At 55.7% G+C, this 18,769-nt stretch overlaps 2 protein-coding genes across 2 annotated transcripts; one reads left to right on the top strand and one right to left on the bottom strand.

The window, feature by feature from the left end:
• Nucleotides 1-2,299: 2,299 nt before the first annotated feature.
• ZNF865 (zinc finger protein 865) lies at nt 2,300-5,473 on the top strand (the record flags this gene model as incomplete). Its single annotated transcript, XM_079724154.1, has 1 exon — nt 2,300-5,473. One exon carries the CDS (start codon nt 2,300-2,302, stop codon nt 5,471-5,473), a length of 3,174 nt encoding a protein of 1,057 aa, XP_079580280.1.
• Nucleotides 5,474-9,044: 3,571 nt separating this feature from the next.
• On the bottom strand, nt 9,045-11,222 carry ZNF784 (zinc finger protein 784; the record flags this gene model as incomplete). Its single annotated transcript, XM_079722946.1, has 2 exons — nt 11,142-11,222; nt 9,045-9,935 (listed from the first exon to the last, which is right to left on the bottom strand). The coding sequence occupies exons 1-2, from the start codon at nt 11,217-11,219 to the stop codon at nt 9,045-9,047; spliced, it is 969 nt and encodes a 322-aa protein (XP_079579072.1). The 5' UTR covers nt 11,220-11,222.
• Between the last annotated feature and the right edge of the window lie 7,547 nt (nt 11,223-18,769).

An 18,769-nucleotide genomic window follows, 5' to 3' on the forward strand; every position in this document is an offset into this window, starting at 1 on the left:
GAATGTTCCAGGCAAGAGGGAACGGCCTCACCACATCACTTCTCCATCTGTTCAGGATGGCAAATACCTCCCCCAGCCACCTGGCCCCTTCTATGAATGTCCCTCATAATGCGGACAGCACCCCCAAATAAGGCTCCTGTCCCCACAGTTCCACCCTCCCCTTCGTCCTCCTCAGGGAACAATCCTGTCTGTGTGTGTGGTGGTGGTGGTGGTAGTGGTGGGGTCCAGCCGCAAACTCGCTCTGTGACCTTGGCCCAGTCACGTGCCCTCTCTGTGCCTCTGTTTTGTCACATGGGGATAACAACAGTCCCTGGGTCATAGTCTCATAGAACCGTGGCGGGGATTCAGTGAGTTAGTGTGCGTGACCTGCTTGGAAGGGTGCTGGCCTGTGGGAAATGCCCCGGCAGAGCTAGCTGTTAACATGTGCTCTGATGGAGGCGCGCCAGGGCGGGGCTTCCTTCCTGGGACCCCCTCCCCCCGTGCCCCACCGTAACACCCCAGTGCTCCTCTACTCCGTGCACCCTTCCTCCATGTTCTTTCTCCCTGTCCCCCAGCCCAGTCCAGCACTGTCTGCCAGAGTCAGGTTCTGCCCACAGGCTTCCACGAGCACCCAGGCTCTCCTCTGCTGCTTCCGGAGATCAGCTTAACTAGGGGAGTGTGAAGGCCATAGGATGTTGAGTCTCATCCAGGGACACCCAGAGCTGGAGGCTAAAGATACTGACCTCTGGGCAGGGGAGGAGGAGACACTCTCCTTTCACCTGTCTGGGGAGCCAGCCAGCCAGATGGATGGGGGCTGATGGGCCCTGGCGTTGGTAGCCCCCGCTGACCCCTGTGGTGGGCTGGGCGCAGAGCCAGGCCCCCAGCGAAGGGGGATGGCGGCCAAGAATCATGGCAGACCTTGTGGGCCCTCCTCCCACCGGCCCTCCACCCGCTTAGTGGAGGCGTTGCCCGAGGTCCCTGGTGGGTCTGAGGCTCAGATCAGTTGCAGGAGACGAGGTTGGGGGGGTGGGTAGACAGACATGGACAGCTGCAGCCTGGAGTGAGAGTCCTGTAAAGGAGGCGCCCAGAGAGTAACTGCCATCCTGGAGGGGGCAGGAACCCATGCTCCCGGAGCATCCGCCGTCAGGCTCCTCCCAGCTGTGCGACGTCACTGGAGGTACAGATAGCTCCAGGGGCTGAACGAGCTCTGCCAACGGCTGTGTCTCCTTAACTCCTATTTCAGCCCCCTTAAGCCCCCCTGCCTTCTGGGGGTCACCGCCCCCTTTTAGAAGTGGAGAGGGTGTGGGTCAGGAAGGAGACGGGACTTGAACCCAGGGCCAGGGCCCACGTGTTTCCTGCTGTGTCAGGCTGCCCAGCTGCGCTGCTGAACTTGTTCTTCCCAGGCAAGCAGAGTCTCCTTCCTACCTAGTAAGAAGAAGAGTAAAAGAATGCCCCCTCCCCACACTGACTTCATCCCAGCTGTCCTCATTTGTCCTGACTTTCTCTTCGTGCTACTGGCAGTGAGAGTGCTAACCAGAATCCCGTCCAGCATGCCGGGAAGCATCCACCGTACACACATAGCTTGCTGGAGCCTCACGGCAGCCCTGTGAGGTAGCGATGTGCTCCGTCACCTTCATTTGTAGATGGGGAAATGCAGGCACAGAGAGGCTCAGGAACTTGTCCGTGGTCACACAGCCAGAGAATGGCAGGGCTTAGATTCAGATCTGGCATTCTGGCTCCAGAGGCCACCCTCTTAACCGCTCTGATGGAAACTTATTATCATCTGACAAGGCAAAACGTGAGGGGATTGAGAGCAGGGGGCTGGGGATAGTGTGTGTGTGTTGGGGGGGAGGGGGCTACAGAGCAGAGGGCCTGGGGGGGACCCAGAGTGGAGGCCTGAGAGGGTGCACGAGGGACGGAGAGCAGAAGCCAGGGATGCTGGAAGAACCAGAATCTGAGGAGAGGAAGTCGGGGGCCTGCAGGGTGTGCAGGATGGATAGAGATGTGTGAGAAGCCTAGAAAAAAGGGGAGAGACAGAAGGCATCCGAGAAACAGGAGGGGGACGAGGAGCGAAGAGGACTCAGAAAGGGGACAGGCCAAGGGGGAGAGGTCAGTGGGGCCAGCGGAGCCAAGAGGAAGGCTGGCCCGCGGGGTGGCAGGACTGAGGGCCGGGTGAGCAAGGCTGGACGAGGAGGGAGCCGATCTCGAGCCCGTGGGCGTGCGTCTTCCAGTGCCCGCAGCTGGGGGACCCCGCGCGAGGCCCTGCCTCCTCAGCCCCGTCCTCCTCTCTGCAGGGTCCCCCATCTCCCACCCGCCCAGGATGGAGGCCAACGCGGCGGGCAGCGGCGCCGGGGGCGGCGGGAGCAGCGGCCTAGGGGGCGAGGACGGGGTTCACTTCCAGAGCTACCCCTTCGACTTCCTGGAGTTCCTCAACCACCAGCGCTTCGAGCCCATGGAACTGTACGGGGAGCACGCCAAGGCGGTGGCGGCGCTGCCCTGCGCCCCCGGGCCCCCGCCGCAGCCGCCGCCCCAGCCGCCGCCCCCGCAGTACGACTACCCGCCCCAGTCCACCTTCAAACCCAAGGCCGAGGTGCCCTCCTCATCCTCGTCGTCCTCCTCGTCCTCCTCGTCGTCGTCCTCCCAAGCCAAGAAGCCCGACCCGCCCCTGCCGCCCGCCTTCGGGGCGCCCCCTCCTCCGCTCTTCGATGCCGCCTTCCCGGCCCCGCAGTGGGGCATCGTTGACCTCTCGGGACACCAGCACCTGTTCGGGAACCTGAAGCGCGGAGGGCCGGCATCCGGGCCGGGGGCGACGCCGGGGCTAGCTGCCCCCACGGGGACGCCCGGGCCGCTCCCCGCGCCCTCGCAGACGCCGCCGGGCCCCACCGCGGGGGCGGCCTGCGATCCAGCCAAGGACGACAAGGGCTACTTCCGGAGGCTGAAGTACCTGATGGAGCGGCGCTTCCCCTGCGGCGTGTGCCAGAAGTCCTTCAAGCAGTCCTCGCACCTGGTCCAGCACATGCTGGTGCACTCGGGGGAGAGGCCATACGAGTGCGGCGTCTGCGGCCGCACCTACAACCACGTCTCCAGCCTCATCCGCCACCGCCGCTGCCACAAGGACGTGCCGCCGGCCGCGGGGGGCCCGCAGCAGCCAGGCGCGCCGCTCCCACCGCTGGGACTGCCCGCGCCCGCGCCCGCCGCCGCCGCCGCCGCCGCCCCCACCTCGGCGTCCTCCGGCCCCCTGGCCACGCCCGCCGCCCCCGCCGACGGCAACGCGACCCCCACCGCCCCTGCGGGTCTGGGGGTGCCCCCTCCGGCGGCGGCGGCGGCGGCGGCGGCGGTGGCAGCGGGGGGCGGCGACGGCCCGTTCGCCTGCACGCTCTGCTGGAAGGTGTTCAAGAAGCCCAGCCACCTGCACCAGCACCAGATCATCCACACGGGCGAGAAGCCCTTCTCGTGCTCCGTGTGCAGCAAGAGCTTCAACCGCAGGGAGAGCCTCAAGCGGCACGTGAAGACGCACTCGGCCGACCTGCTGCGCCTGCCCTGCGGCATCTGCGGGAAGGCCTTCCGCGACGCTGCCTACCTGCTCAAGCACCAGGCGGCCCACGCGGGCGCGGGCGCGGCGGGGCCGAGGCCCGTGTACCCCTGCGACCTGTGCGGCAAGTCCTACTCGGCGCCCCAGAGCCTGCTGCGGCACAAGGCGGCCCACGCCCCGCCCGCGGCCCCTGACGCGCCCAAGGACGCGACGGCCTCTGTCCCGCAGCCCCCGCCCACCTTCCCCTCGGGACCCTACCTCCTACCCCCCGACCCCCCGGCCACAGACAGCGAGAAGGCGGCGGCGGCCGCGGCGGCGGTGGTGTACGGCGCCGTGCCCGTCCCGCTCCTGGGCGCTCACCCGCTGCTGCTCGGCGGGGCCGGTACCAGCGGGGCTGGAGCCTCGGGCGCCAGCGTCCCCGGCAAGACGTTCTGCTGCGGCATCTGCGGGCGTGGCTTCGGGCGCCGCGAGACCCTGAAGCGCCACGAGCGCATCCACACGGGCGAGAAGCCCCACCAGTGCCCGGTGTGCGGGAAGCGCTTCCGCGAGTCCTTCCACTTGAGCAAACACCACGTAGTGCACACCCGCGAGCGGCCCTACAAGTGCGAGCTGTGCGGCAAGGTCTTCGGCTACCCGCAGAGCCTCACCCGCCACCGCCAGGTGCACCGACTCCAGCTGCCCTGCGCCCTGGCCGGGGCCGCCGGCCTCCCCGCCAGCCAGGGCACGGCGGGGGCCTGTGGCCCGGGCGCTTCGGCCACGTCCGGGGGCGCCGCCGATGGACTGAGCTATGCCTGCTCGGACTGCGGCGAGCACTTCCCGGACCTCTTCCACGTCATGAGCCACAAGGAGGCGCACATGGCGGAGAAGCCGTACGGCTGCGACGCCTGCGGCAAGACGTTCGGCTTCATCGAGAACCTCATGTGGCACAAGCTGGTCCACCAGGCTGCTCCCGAGCGCCTGCTCCCGCCCGCGCCCGGCGGCCCGCAGCCCTCGGATGGCTCCAGCAGCACCGATGCGGCCAACGTGCTGGACAACGGGCTGGCCGGGGAGGTGGGGGCGGCCGTGGCGGCGCTGGCAGGGGTGTCTGGGGGCGACGATGCGAGCGGGGCGACGGTGGCCGGGGGCGGCGGGGCCGCTGGTGCGGGCCCCGAGCGCTTCAGTTGTGCCACGTGCGGCCAGAGCTTCAAGCACTTCCTGGGCCTCGTGACTCACAAGTACGTGCACCTGGTGCGGCGGACCCTGGGCTGCGGCCTCTGCGGCCAGAGCTTCGCGGGTGCCTACGACCTGCTCCTGCATCGCCGCAGCCACCGGCAGAAGCGGGGCTTCCGCTGCCCGGTGTGCGGCAAGCGCTTCTGGGAGGCGGCCCTGCTGATGCGCCACCAGCGCTGCCACACGGAGCAGCGGCCCTACCGGTGCGGCGTGTGTGGCCGAGGCTTCCTGCGCTCCTGGTACCTGCGGCAGCACCGCGTGGTGCACACGGGCGAGCGGGCCTTCAAGTGCGGCGTGTGCGCCAAGCGCTTCGCGCAGTCGTCCAGCCTGGCGGAGCATCGGCGGCTGCACGCGGTGGCCCGGCCCCAGCGCTGCGGCGCCTGCGGCAAGACCTTCCGCTACCGCTCCAACCTGCTGGAGCACCAGCGGCTGCACCTGGGCGAGCGCGCCTACCGCTGCGAGCACTGCGGCAAGGGCTTCTTCTACCTGAGCTCCGTGCTGCGCCACCAGCGCGCGCACGAGCCGCCGCGGCCCGAGCTCCGCTGTCCCGCCTGCCTCAAGGCCTTCAAGGATCCTGGCTACTTCCGCAAGCACCTGGCGGCTCACCAGGGCGGCCGGCCCTTCCGCTGCTCCTCCTGCGGTGAGGGTTTCGCCAACACCTACGGCCTCAAGAAACACCGCCTGGCCCACAAGGCCGAGGGCCTCGGGGGGCCTGGAGCAGGGACGGGCACCTTGCCCGGGAAGGATGCCTGACCAGGGCGGGGGGGTGCTTCCCATCTGCCACTCCAATCAGGTGTCCCCTTTCGGACTCGCCCCTTCGGGAGGCTGATCAGACTCTTTCCCCTCCTCTCTTTGTCCCATCCATCCTTCAGAACTTCAGACAGACTAGCCTCCTTCAAGGCCCATGTCATGCAAACGCAAGCCTGAACCACTCCCGTCTGGACCTCTCTGGCCCCCTTCTCCTCCCATCAAGACTCTGAACTTGATCCTCCGTCCAGCCCCGTTTTGTAGCCCTCATCAGCCCCCTGCCCCAGCAGCTGTTCGGTCCCCCAGTAAGCTTGGTGGAGATGGGCCTGAACTGCCCCTCCCCCTTCCTTTGGAATCTGGCCGGACAGTGGAGTGCGAGCAGTTTGGGAGGGCACAAGGGGGGACTGGGCGCTCTTGGTTCGTGGGGGTGGGCGGCGGGTGGCAGACGCGGCTTGTACAGAGCGGAGAATAATAAATCTTACCAACAGGGCCGCTGCAGTCCTTTCTTGCCTCCCAGGGGGAGGGGATTAAACACTGACAAACCGAAGGTCGAGAACTTTTGTTTCCTGGGATTTCGGTTTCCTGACACCTCCTGCCTCACCCTCGCTCTCTCTGCTTTTCCTCCTTCAGCTGGTAGTTACCACGGGTTCACCATATCCAGGCTCTAGGCTTCCAGTCGGGCAAGTGGGAGATGAACAAAACAGGTAAGTCGCTGTTTTCGGGAACTGACGATGTGCCTGGACTCCTTCCCCTTCAAGAAGCTTTTGGCATTTGTTCACTCAGCCAACATTTCCCCAAGGCCCCCGTCTGCCGGGTCCTTCGATGGACTCTGGGGAAACATGAATTGGACGTGTTCCTTGCCCTCGAGTGAGATGGAAGAGAACCGGTAAGCCATTACTGGGTTCCAGCCTTGTGCAGACGCGTGTTTATCATACAGCTCGCTCATAGTAACCTCTCCCTCCAGGGTGACGTAGGGGAGCTTCAAAAGCCCTTTCACAGCCCTCATTTTGGTTCTTGGAACAGTGAAATATATGACCTGCAAGGTTCATGTAGTTATCCTACTTGTCGGAAGAGGATGCTGAGGTCGTAGAGAAGAAAGAGGCTCCAAAGATACCTAAGAAGTTCGTGGTAGCACTGGGACTACAGTCCGGGGTCCCTCAATACTGAAACCTGAAGACAAAGCCGGTTCAGGGGGCACTGCCTGGGCGAGTCCGGTTTGACCCACGAGAGGGCGGCAGTGTGGCCACCATGCTCTAAGGCTGGAGATCCAGCAGGCGACAGACCTCGTACCAGGGCTCAAAAGTCACATGGATGTGGAACACCATAAAGGACATGGAAGTTTCACCGGGGGCTGAGAGCATGGAAGAGTCACTTTATCAGACTAGGGGACTAACCAAGCTTCCTGGAGGAGAACGATGCCCGAAGGACGACAGAGCCACAGGAGCTTGCCAGGTAAAGTGGGCAAAGAATTCCAGGTGGAGGGTTTTGTGTGTCTAACTCAACCCAGCTGTTCCAGAGAATTTCAAATAGGTTGGTGTGGTTTGAGAGGCTGGTGGTAGGAGACTGGATCCTGAAGGGCCATGAATTCCAAATAGCGGAGCTTGGGTGATCTTGTGGGCTGGAAGCTGGGGCTGGAAGCTGGCAGCTGCTGGATATAAGACACTGACACATTTGGTTTAGCCCATACATTAAAAAAAAGAAAAGGCTGAGTTAGTTGCCAACATTTGAAAATCAAGAGATTTTACATAATAGGAACTAATTCAACTTCTGAAAAATTTGGAAGATCTAGCAACACAGCCTGCACCCTCCCAGGACCAAGTAGCCGTGGCTCTCTTTGGACGTGGCATATATTCTCCAGTTTGCTGCCATTTCCCTAGCGCTGTCAAATCCCAATGCTGAGCCCAAGTGTCAGTGGTCCTATCTCACCTCGCCGGTCCTGGTGTTTCCCCTCAAACCCGGCCACCTTCCTCACTTAGTTACACTGCCACCACAGTTCCTGTAGGCACTCACATTTGGAATCCCTTCTCACGGCCACAAGGAGCTGTGGGTTGGTGACAAGGTTGGGATCTGAGTTTTGGAAGGATGGATCCACGTGGCCACAGTATGGAGAATGAAGCGGGCAGGGCGTGGACGTGTGAAACCACTGTCGGCTTGGTCTACAAGAGTAGTGATGATGAAAAGAAGCGTTCAGATTCCGAAGACATTTGACTCAACAGCGGGAAATTGATAGGGAGTCAGATAAATGGATGAAGGATGAAAAAGACTCAAGGAACCTGCCAAGGCTTCTAGCTTGGGTGGTGATGCCAGTGATGGGAAACATGGGCACTTCCTTGGTAAAAACTGAATTCTGTTCCCCTTATGAGTTGTCTGTGGGACAGCTTATGGGGGTGTTGGGTGGACAGGAAGGGGTGCGAATCCATGGCTCTCCCTTCTTTAGTATCCTGACACAGGAGTCCCTTTGTTTTGCCAAACTTCCCTGACCCCCAGTCCCAGAGCTGAACGATATAGCTTCTTTGAGTAGCCGGAAGCTGTCCACCCCCTTCTAAAGATGAGGAAACAGAGGTCTGGAGAGAGTTGCAACTCACTGCCAGGGCCAGGACCACAGTGTGGCCCTTCTACCCCCAGCCCTGGAACACAAGACCAACATAGAGAAAACCCTTCATAAAGTCCTTTAATGGGAATAGAACTGGAGGCTTCCCACCTCCAGCTTCTCCTCTGCCCAACCCCCCAGTGACCCAACTCCTGTTCCCCACCCGCCCGACGCCAGCCAGGCCACCACACTGCCACCCACCAGCCATTCCTTGGCATAGCTTGGGACCAGGCTGTAAGCCGTTTGCTTCAAATTGGGAGTGAAGCTAGTTAGAGAAACTTGAGGCTACTTTGTAGACCTGGGGGACCATGGGCTCTGAGCCTGAAGGTTTAGGAGGGGGATGTTTGGTGACTGTTCGTGGTCTGGGTTTTCAGGCCTTGGAAGAGGAGTCTGGGTGGCTCAGGGACGGACCACGTGGGAGCAGGCCTAGCAGCTCCTGCAGTCAAAATTCTTAGGGTCCGGCTTCCATCCTTGCGACTTGAGTGCTCTTGGCTATGACTTGGGGACCCTCTGGCTTTGAGGTGATGGGGTCCCAGTCTCTTTAGGGAGGACCCGGTGGGCGTCTTCTGCCTGAGGACGGGTAGGCATCCCATGGTCAGTGCAATCCAGTGAGGTAGGCAAAAGGTTCCATCCTGGACCCCCTCTGCAGCGCTCAGCTCTGCTGCCGCAAGCTGTGTCTTGCGCAAGGACAACCCGTCAGGGGGGCAAATGGGGCAATGAAATCGAGCCCGTGTTCCTTGCATTTCGCTGGGCATCCACAGGGCTGCCTCTTTGCCTTCCTCTGAATCTCATGCAGGTGCTGTGTGGTTTGTGAGCGTCCTAAGCCCGCTTCTCCCTCTGCTCGCCCACCCTGGCCGCTCGTTGCCATCTCCGTGGGCTCTTATGTCACCTCTCCCCCAGCCTCTCCCCTTCCTCCCCTGCCTCCGTCTCCCACCCACCCCTCCCCTGCAACCTGCCGCCGACCTCCCACGTTCCTGCTCTCCCGGACTACTGGTCGATCTCCACCTTCACTTTGGCGGTCTCCCCACGTCCCTCTTCCAGAGTGTTTCCTGCCCCACACCCACTCCCTGACCCGTCGGCCCCCGATGCCAGCTGACTTCCAGAGTCTCCCAACCCCGGTCCCGGCCCGTGGAAGTGGGTGCGCTGATGCTTTCGGAAGTTGGAGGAGTTGTTGAAAGTGCGATCGCAGAGGGTGCAGCGGAAGGGGCGCTCGCCAGTGTGGATGCGGGCGTGGCCGCTGAGCACCGAGGACTGGGTGAAGCCCTTGCCGCACACGCCGCAGTGGTAGGGCCGCTCGCCCGTGTGCACCCGCTCGTGGTCTCGCATGTCTGAGGAGCGGCGGAACGGCTTGGCGCAGAACCTGCAGGCGAAAGGCTTCCCCACCGCCGCGCCTGCGGCCGCCGCAGCCATCACCACCTCCGACCTCTCCTGGGGCACCCCCGGCCGCTGTTCTCGAGCCGCCGCCGCCTCCGGAGGCCTTTGAGAGGTCCCCGGCTCCACCCCGTGTCGGTGCTGGTGCCGCAGCAGAGGTGCCAGGGCCTTGAAGGCCCGGGGGCAGAGCGGGCAGCGGTAGGGCCGCTCTCCCGTGTGCAGGCTGTAGTGGGCACGGAGGCTGGCGGGGCCTGGACAGCTGTGGCCACACACATGACACCGGCTTGGGTCCCCACCCTGCCCACCACCCTCAGCCCCCGCCAGGTGGCCGTGTTCGTGGAACAGCAGCTCGGAGACCAGCCGGAAGACAGCTGGGCACAAGGCACAGTGGAGAGAACCTGGCTCCGGGGGCTCAGGTACCAGCGTGGTGCCCGTCACCCTCACCACCTGGATCTCGATGAGGTCACTCGGGGGCGTGGCCGGGCGGCTGTCATCAGGCACCAGGACCTGGGTGAAGGGGGGAGGGGAGAAACAAGGAGCCTGTGGACTCTGCCTCAAGGCCTCCCCAACATGCCTTACTAAAACACACTCTGTAACATACTGAGCCCCTTAATTTCTAGATTCAGCTCTCCTTCCCCAGAGATTCTGCCATGACCACCAAGACGTCCCCTCCTGTCCAAAATATATCGCAGATCCAGCCATTTCTCTCCTCCAACCCACTTACAATTAAGCCAATCATTTCTTGCCAAGCCCCCTGACCCTCTGAATGACTCTGTTCCTACGCCTGCTCCCTTATAACCCACCTCCCCAAAGCAGCCCGAATGACCTTTTGAAAACGGAAATCAGACGGCAGTCATTTTTCCCACTCAAAACCATCCCACGATTCCAACTGCTCTTAAAATCCAAAAACGCCATCTACTATCCATCATGATCCGGCTCCGGCTTATCTCTCTGACCCTAGTGTAAATATAAGCGGGCACACAGCCGACTTCTCTCGTCTAAATTTAGCTTCCCTACCCCCCAACTCTATCAGCTCACTCTTTTTTATAGAACGTAACACAGTAAGTCTCGTCTGTTGTCTCTCTTCCCTACCCAACTGCAAGCTGCAAAAGAATACAGCTTATGTGTCTCATTCACGTCTCCATCTGTCTAGCCCAAGTAGGAGCTGAGTAAATGTCTGTTGAATGAATGGTTGTCCTCAGATACTCTCCCATCCTGAGTGGGGTTCCAAGGTCACCTGGAGCAGTCAGTTCTCCCCCCAAATCCTCCCCTGGGCATCAGGACGCATCACTCAGACCCTTGCAGAATCATCCCCCCACCCCAACGTGCATGCCCCAACCATAACCCCACACCTTTGTCTTTCAGGGTCACCTTCCCAACCTCCCACCTTAGAATTTCTGAGGCCCCGCCCTCTGAAGGCTCCGCCCCCTAATTAGACAAACTTCATCCCTGGGACTCCTCTCTCTGGACCTATCCCCAGCTCAGATGTTCCGCCCAACCCCCTCCTCAGGCTCCACCCCCACTCAGGCCCCGCCCCTCCACCCTCATAGGCTCCGTGCTAAGCCCCACCCCTCGCCCACCCCGAGAAGCACCGCCCCCAGGGCCGGAGCCCTAAATACCTTCCCCGCCCCGCCCTAAGCCCCGCCCTGGCCCCGCCCCCCGCGCCCTCCTCCCGCCTCGAGACCCCCGCCCAAGCCCCTTCCTCGCCCGCACCAGGTCCGGAGGCTCCGGGGATCTCGGCTCCGGGGCCGCTGAGCTCGGACTCGGGGGCTCCGGGCGCGCAGCGGCCATCTTGTGCCCAGGCCCCGCCCCCGAGGACAGCGATCGCTCCGGGAGGGGGCGTGGCCTGGGCTGGCGTCAGCGCCTCGGCGCAGGCGCACTGGAGGACGGGCCGGGGCTTCCCGGGAGCCGGGTCTCCCCCTCCCCGGGGAGAAAGTGATGAATTTCTTCCTAATTTCCTGTCAGTTCCCGCAGGAGACAGCCTGCGTGGGTTACTGGGTGGCTGCGAACTAATTCGAATTTCTCTTTTTAACCTATATGAGTAAGCTCTGTCAGTCAGTTGACACTGACCAGAATTGAATAACCTTTGTTCTCTTTTCATGTTACACATTTTTGTGGTCACCTCCTCTGCATGGCTCGTGATAACCTAGTGAGGCAAAGTTTATGAATGTAAGGTGTTTAAAGTCCGTTTGCAGAAAGATATTCAGCAAACAGCAACACTGGTGATACTGGGACTTATTTGCAAAAGTCCTTAGGTGGTGTGACGTTTGGGAAACGCTTTTTTTTTTCAGCCACGCGCAATGGCATGCGGCATCTTAGTTCCCCGACCAGGGATGAACTCGTGCCCCCTGCAGTGGAAGTGCGGAGTCTTAACTACCGGACCGCCAGGGAAGTCCCGGGAAACGCTCTTTTGGAGGAAAGAGCCCAAAGACTGGCGGTTTTCGGCAGCACCAAGGACAGGGCTGAGGTCTTAGCCCTCCAACTGTTAATTTCATGGCCTGGGTGCGTGACCTTGGAGAGGTCAACATACTTCTCTAGACTGTGCCTGCATTTTCTCATGTACAAAACTGTAGAGGGTTGTAAAACCTAATAAGAAAGAGATATGTGGGCTTCCCTGGTGGCGCAGTGGTTGAGAGTCCGCCTGCTGATGCAGGGGACACGGGTTCGTGCCCCGCTCCGGGAGAATCCCACATGCCGCGGAGCGGCTGGGCCCGTGAGCCATGGCCGTTGGGCCTGTGCTCCGCAGCGGGAGAGGCCACAACAGTGAGAGGCCCACATACCGCAAAGAAAAAAAAAAAAAAAAAGAAAGGAAGAAAGAAAGAGATATGCAAGATCTTTGGAACAACCTTAAGTTGTTTTCTTGGCAGGGCAGGGTAGGAGATGCTAAACATGAAGGTCATTCCTAAATTCTCTGTTTCTCCTTATGGGAACGTGATAAGATTGCATTTTCCTTTGCGGTTAGACGTGGCCATGTGATTCCCTTTGCCCAATGAACTATAAGTGAAACCAATGTGTGTCAACTTCAGCACAAGATAAGAGCCAGCAAGCTGTTCACCACTTTCCATCCAGGCTGTTCTGTGTGTGGGGATCTATTGGGTGAAGTGAAGTTTCTATCAGCCTGAATTCCAGAGTATGTATCTACAGTGACCAGAAACTGATGCTCATCTTCCTTGGATATATAGCATTTAAAATTATCATTTGTTTGGTTAAAGCCACCGAGCTTTGGGGTTGTTTGTTACTGCAGCAGAACCTATTGTATCTTGTCTGATAAACCTAGGGAGTCTTTTTTCTTCTTCTTTTTTCTTTTGGCTGCATTGGGTCTTTGTTGCTGCAGGTGGGCTTTCTCTAGTGGTGGCGAGCAGGGGTTACTCTTTGTTGCAGTGTGCGGGTTTCTCATTGTGGTGGCTTCTCTTGTTGTGGAGTACAGGCTCTAGGCGCGTGGGCTCAGTAGTTGCACGCGAGCTCAGTATTTGTAGCGCATGGGCTTAGTTGCTCAGCGGCATGTGGGATCTTCCCGGACCAGGGATCGAACATTTGTCCCCTGCATTGGCAGGTGGATTCTTAACCACTGTTCCACCAGGGAAGTCCTAGAGAGTCTTTTCTTAATTTTATTTTGAACCATTTCTGTATACAAAAATTATTTGGAATCATATAAATGGCTCCCTATCCTCACTAATAAACTTAGAAGACTATACAACTTTACAGAAGCAGTCTAAGCCCTTTGTGTACCCCCCATCCATTTTCCTCCCTCCCTCCCCTAAGGTTATTAGGTTTTGCATTTTCTGTTTATCATTCCCATGTATGCATTCCTATTTTGCTACATATCTGATACAACGTGATATTGTTCTGCGTATGTTAACATGTTTAGGATAAATGATATCATTTTAGTGTAAGCTTCTCTAACTTTTTGCCCCCTCGACATTGTTTTTTATATTTGTAAACATGGATACCTGTAGTCTAGTCACTCACTGTCAATGCTGGTGTGATAGCCCACTGGTGATGATGTCATAGTACATTTTTTCATTCTCCTGTTGAAGGACATTGGGTTGGTTCCAATTTTTTTCCTTCTTATTGAAGTATAGCTGATTTACAATATTGTGTTAGTTTCAGGTGTACAGCAAAGTGATTCTGATATACATATATATATATGCATATATACATATATATTCTTTTTTGGATAGGAATATTCCTTTAAACATTTTTTCCATTATAATTTATTACAAGATGTTGAATATAGTACCCTGTGCTATACAGTAGATCCTTGTTGGTTATTTTTTATTTTTTAATTTTTTTGCTGCAGAAAGCTTTATTGTTTCCCTTTGGCCCAGGGCTCGGAGAGGGCTCCAGGGCGGTTAACAAGCTGCCCAGTGGCTGCAGGGAGAGGCTGCAGGCAGAAGCCCTGACGCCAGAGGGGCTCCTCACAGGCCGCTGGGCTCCAGGGGCTCCTAGTGGTGCCTGAGGCTCGCGCAGCCCAGCCTGGGGGCCGAGCAGCCTGCGGAGGTTGGTCAGGCGGTCGCCCATCTTCTTGATGAGCTTCACCTGCTCATCCAGGAAGTGGCTCCAGGAAGTCCAGAGGTGGAGTCTGCGTGGGGAGAACCGAGGGCCTGCGGACCCACAGGGCCTGGCGCAGGTTCTTCTCCGTCAGCCGGGCGGCTTCCACGGCGTCCTGGGCTTTACCCACGGCTCCTGGGACAGCTTCGGCACGTCCTGGAAGAGGGCGCGGCCACAGCGCTGCTTTTGCCTTTTCCAGTGAGCTCGGGCCCTCCGGCTTCTCCTCGGTCAGTTTGCGAAACGATGTCTCACGCCCTCGCGAGCTGCTGCGTCAGGTCGAAAGAGAAGCGCGGAGACAGGTAGGTGTGGGAGAGCGGCTGATGCACGTTACCAGGCGGGTGACGGCGGCCTCCACCGGGCGGAGTAATTGTGACGAATCTGGGAGCTCATGCTTGGTCGGCGACAAGGAGCTAAGCTCAGAAAATGGTGTTGGCTGGTCCGGGAGGCCGAGGAGAGCTGAGTGGGTGATTCCAAGGTTGTGACTGGAAAAAAGCTTGGAGGGTGGTCAGAGTCTGGAGGAAGGGGCGCCCTTGGGTCTGTTCAGTCCAAACACTGGGGAAGCAAGAGACACATGCGTGGCCAGCGCGCTGCGGGTTGTCTATAGTACTGTGCATCTGCTGACCCCATACTCCCAATTTATCCCTTCTCCCTTTCCCCTATGGTAACCCTAAGTTTGTTTTCTATGTCTGTGACTCTGTTCCTGTTTTGTAAATAAGTTCATTTGTACTATTTTTAAGATTCCTCACGTAAGTGATACTGTATAATGTTTGTGTTTCTCTGACTTACTTCACTTAGTGTGATCATCTCTAGGTCCATCCATGTTGCTGCAAATGGCATGACTTCATTCTTTTTTATGGCTTAATAGTATTGCATCATAGATATATGATGGAATATATGATGGATATATATGTGATGGAATACTACTCAGCCATAAAAAAGAATGAAATATTTATATCTCACAACTTCTTAATCCCATCATCTGTCGATGGACGTTTAGGTTGCTTCCATGTCTTGACTGTTGTAAATAGTGCTGCTATGAACATAGGGGTGCATGTATCTTTTCAAATTTGAGTTTTCTCTGGATATATGCCCAGGAGTGGGATTGCTGGGTCGTATGGTAATTCTATTTTTAGTGTTTTGAGGATCCTCAATACTGTTCTCCACAGTGGCTGCACCAATTTACATTCCCACCAACAGTGTAGGAGGGTCCCCTTCTCTCCACACCCTCTTCAGCATTTATTATTTGTAGATTTTTAATGATGGTCATTCTGACCAGTGTCAGGTGGTACCTGAATGTAACCAGTTTTTGATGATTACAAATGATACTGCTATGAAAATTCTTGCTTACATCTCCTTGAACCCAGATGGGAGTTTTCGCTAAGTTATATACCTGAGAGTTGAGTTGCTGGATCAAAGAACAGGAACATCTTCAACTTCCATCTTCAATTTGGTAGATATCACCCAACTGCTCGTCATAATATCTCCACCACCTACGAGCTGGGAAATCTTGGGTAAGTTCTTTTTTTTTGTTTTAAAGGAACATTTATTTATTTATTTATTTATGGTCTGCATTGGGTTTTTTTTTTTTTTAACATCTTTATTGGAGTATAATTGCTTTACTATGGTGTGTTAGTTTCTGCTTTATAACAAAGTGAATCAACTATACATGTACATATATCCCCATATCCCCTCCCTCTTGCGTCTCCCTCCCTCCCACCCTCCCTATCCCACCCCTCTAGGTGGTCACAAAGCACTGAGCTGATCTCCCTGTGCTATGCGGCTGCTTCCCACTAGCTACTTATTTTACATTTGGTAGTGTATATATGTCCATGTCACTCTCTCACTTCGTCCCAGCTTACCCTTCCCCCTCCCCGTGTCCTCAAGTCCCTTCTCTAGTAGGTCTGCATCTTTATTCCGGTCTGGCCCCTAGGTTCTTCTGACCATTTTCTTTTCTTTGTTTTTTTAGATTCCATATATATGTGTTAGCATATGGTATTTGTTTTTCTCTTTCTGACTTACTTCACTCTGTATGACAGACTCTAGGTCCATCCACCTCACTACAAATAACTCAGTTTCATTTCTTTTTATGGCTGAGTAACATTCCATTGTATATATGTGCCACATCTTCTTTATCCATTCATCTGTCAATGGACACTTAGGTTGCTTCCATGTCCTGGCTATTGTAAATAGAGCTTCAATGAACAATGTGGTACGTGACTCTTTTTGAATTATGGTTTTCTCAGGGTATTTGCCCAGTAGTGGGATTGCTGGGTCGTATGGTAGTTCTAGTTTTAGTTTTTTAAGGAACCTCCATACTGTTCTCCATAGTGGCTGTACCAATTTACATTCCCACCAACAGTGCAAGAGGGTTCCCTTTTCTCTGCCCACTCTCCAGCATTTATTGTTTGTAGATTTTTTTAATGATGGCCATTTTGACTGGTGTGAGATTATATCTCATTGTAGTTTTGATTTACATTTCTCTCAGGATTAATGATGCTGAGCATTCTTTCATGTGTTTGTTGGCAACCTGTATATCTTCTTTATACAGGTTGGAGAAATGTCTATTTAGGTCTTCTGCCCATTTTTGGACTGGCTTGTTTGTTTTTTTGATATTGCGCTGCATGAGCTGCTTGTAAATTTTGGAGATTAATCCCTTGTCAATTGCTCCATTTGCCAATATTTTCTCCCATTCTGAGGGTTGTCCTTTCGTCTTGATTATGGTTTCCTTTGCTGTGCAAAAGCTTTTAAGTTTCATTAGGTCCCATTTGTTTATTTCTGTTTTTATTTCCATTTCTCCAGGAGGTGGGTCAAAAAGGATCTTGCTGTGATTTATGTCATAGAGTGTTCTGCCTATGTTTTCCAAAAATATGGAACGCTTCACGAATTTGTGTGTCATCCTTGCGCAGGGACCATGCTAATGTTCTCTGTATCGTTCCAATTTTAGTATATGTGCTGCTGAAGGGAGCACTGCATTGGGTCTTCGTTGCTGTGCGCGGGCTTTCTCTAGTTGCATCGAGTGGGGGCTAGTCTTCCTCGTGGTGCACAGGCTTCTCATTGCGGTGGCTTCTCTTGTTGCGGAGCATGGGCTCTAGGGGCACAGGCTTCAGTAGTTGTGGCACATGGGCTCAGTAGTTGTGGCTCTTGGACTCTAGAGCATAAGCTCAGTAGTTGTGGCGCACGGGCTTAAGTTGCTCCGCGGCATGTGGGATCTTCCCGGACCAGGGATCGAACCCATGTCCCCTGCGTTGGCAGGAGGATTCTTAACCACTGTGCCACCAGGGAAGTCCCTCTTGGGTAAGTTCTTTAACCACTCATGGTCTCCAGTGCTTTCCTGGGCCCTGGCATTTGTGCCTTTGTGGCCTCCTTCATTCCAAAAAGTATATTTAAACTTGTATGTTATATCTGTATTGGTATAAAGACAAACATAAGCTAGTCTGGATTACATTCTTTTTTCTTCTGATTTTAAAATTAAAATGTTTTTCCTGGGCTCCTAAGAGTGTCCTGGGCCTTAGGCATTGTATGTACCTGCTGTGTCTAATAGAAAGTCAACCTTCTCCTTTGCCTCATCTGCAGAACAAAAATTATAATAGTATTTACTCAACACAGTTAAGTGTAAGGTGCTATGAGAATGAAATGAGTCATTATGCATAAAGTGTTTTATGGCACAAAGTAGGCACCGTGTATTAGCTACAATTGTTACCAGTTTACACATCCACCACCGATGACTGGGCAGTCCCCTTACTTGACATCTTTAACAATACTTGTCAAACTTCAATTTTTGCCAGTCTGACTTGTGTGAAATGGTATTCCACTGAGATTCTCTTTATTAAATGAGATCTTTCATGGCACAGGGTTTAGAGCATGAAACTCATCCTCTGTTCTCCCTTCTTTGAGGGCAGAGTCAATTCCATCTTTGCATCCACAGAGAGGAGGCATATAAATACCTCAGTGAATGTTTGGTGAATGAATGAACAGATGAGTGAATGAATAACTGAATTAATGGATATAGAAGATTGAGATATTGAGAATATTAACACTGAGAATATGAAATATTTGAAGAGGAGGGCATAGTTCAGTGGAATGACCATAAGCTTTGAAGTCAGATGCACCTGGATCCAGATCCGTCTATCCACTTGCTATACAATTTTGGGCAAGTGATGTCCTTTCTCCCTTTGAGAGTGCTACAGTCTAGCGTAATTCTGGGAACCAGATGGTGCTCAGTAATTGTGGATTCCTTGCCTTTTCCCCTCTTGTCTGTTACCCTCAGGGATTGGCACTACACTAACAGTCTGTTGCATGACCTGAGGCTACAAGTCTGGCTACATGGAACCACTAAAAAAATGTCAGTAAGGGTCTTGGACTTGGAATCAGAAGTTGGGGGGGTGGGTGTTAGCCTTACTTCTTTCTGTCCCTGCCTTGAGCACGTCATCTCTCCTCTCTGGACTTGGATCGCCTGTCTTTTTTTTTTTTTTTTTTTTTTTTTTTTTCGATACGCGGGCCTCTCACCGTTGTGGCCTCTCCCGTTGCGGAGTGCAGGCTCAGCGGCCATGGCTCACGGGCTCAGCTGCTCCGCAGCACGTGGGATCTTCCCGGACCGGGGCACGAACCTGTGTCCCCTGCATTGGCAGGCGGACTCTCAACCACTGCGCCACCAGGGAAGCCCACCACTGCGCCACCAGGGAAGCCCTCTCCTGTCTTTTAAATGAATTGACTGATAGAGTTACCATATGACCTAGCAATTCCACTCATAGGTGTGTACCCAAGAGACATGAAAATATATGTCCACACAA

The sequence above is a fragment of the Hyperoodon ampullatus genome (assembly GCF_949752795.1).
Source record: "Hyperoodon ampullatus genome assembly, chromosome: 18".
NCBI lineage: Eukaryota > Metazoa > Chordata > Mammalia > Artiodactyla > Ziphiidae > Hyperoodon > Hyperoodon ampullatus.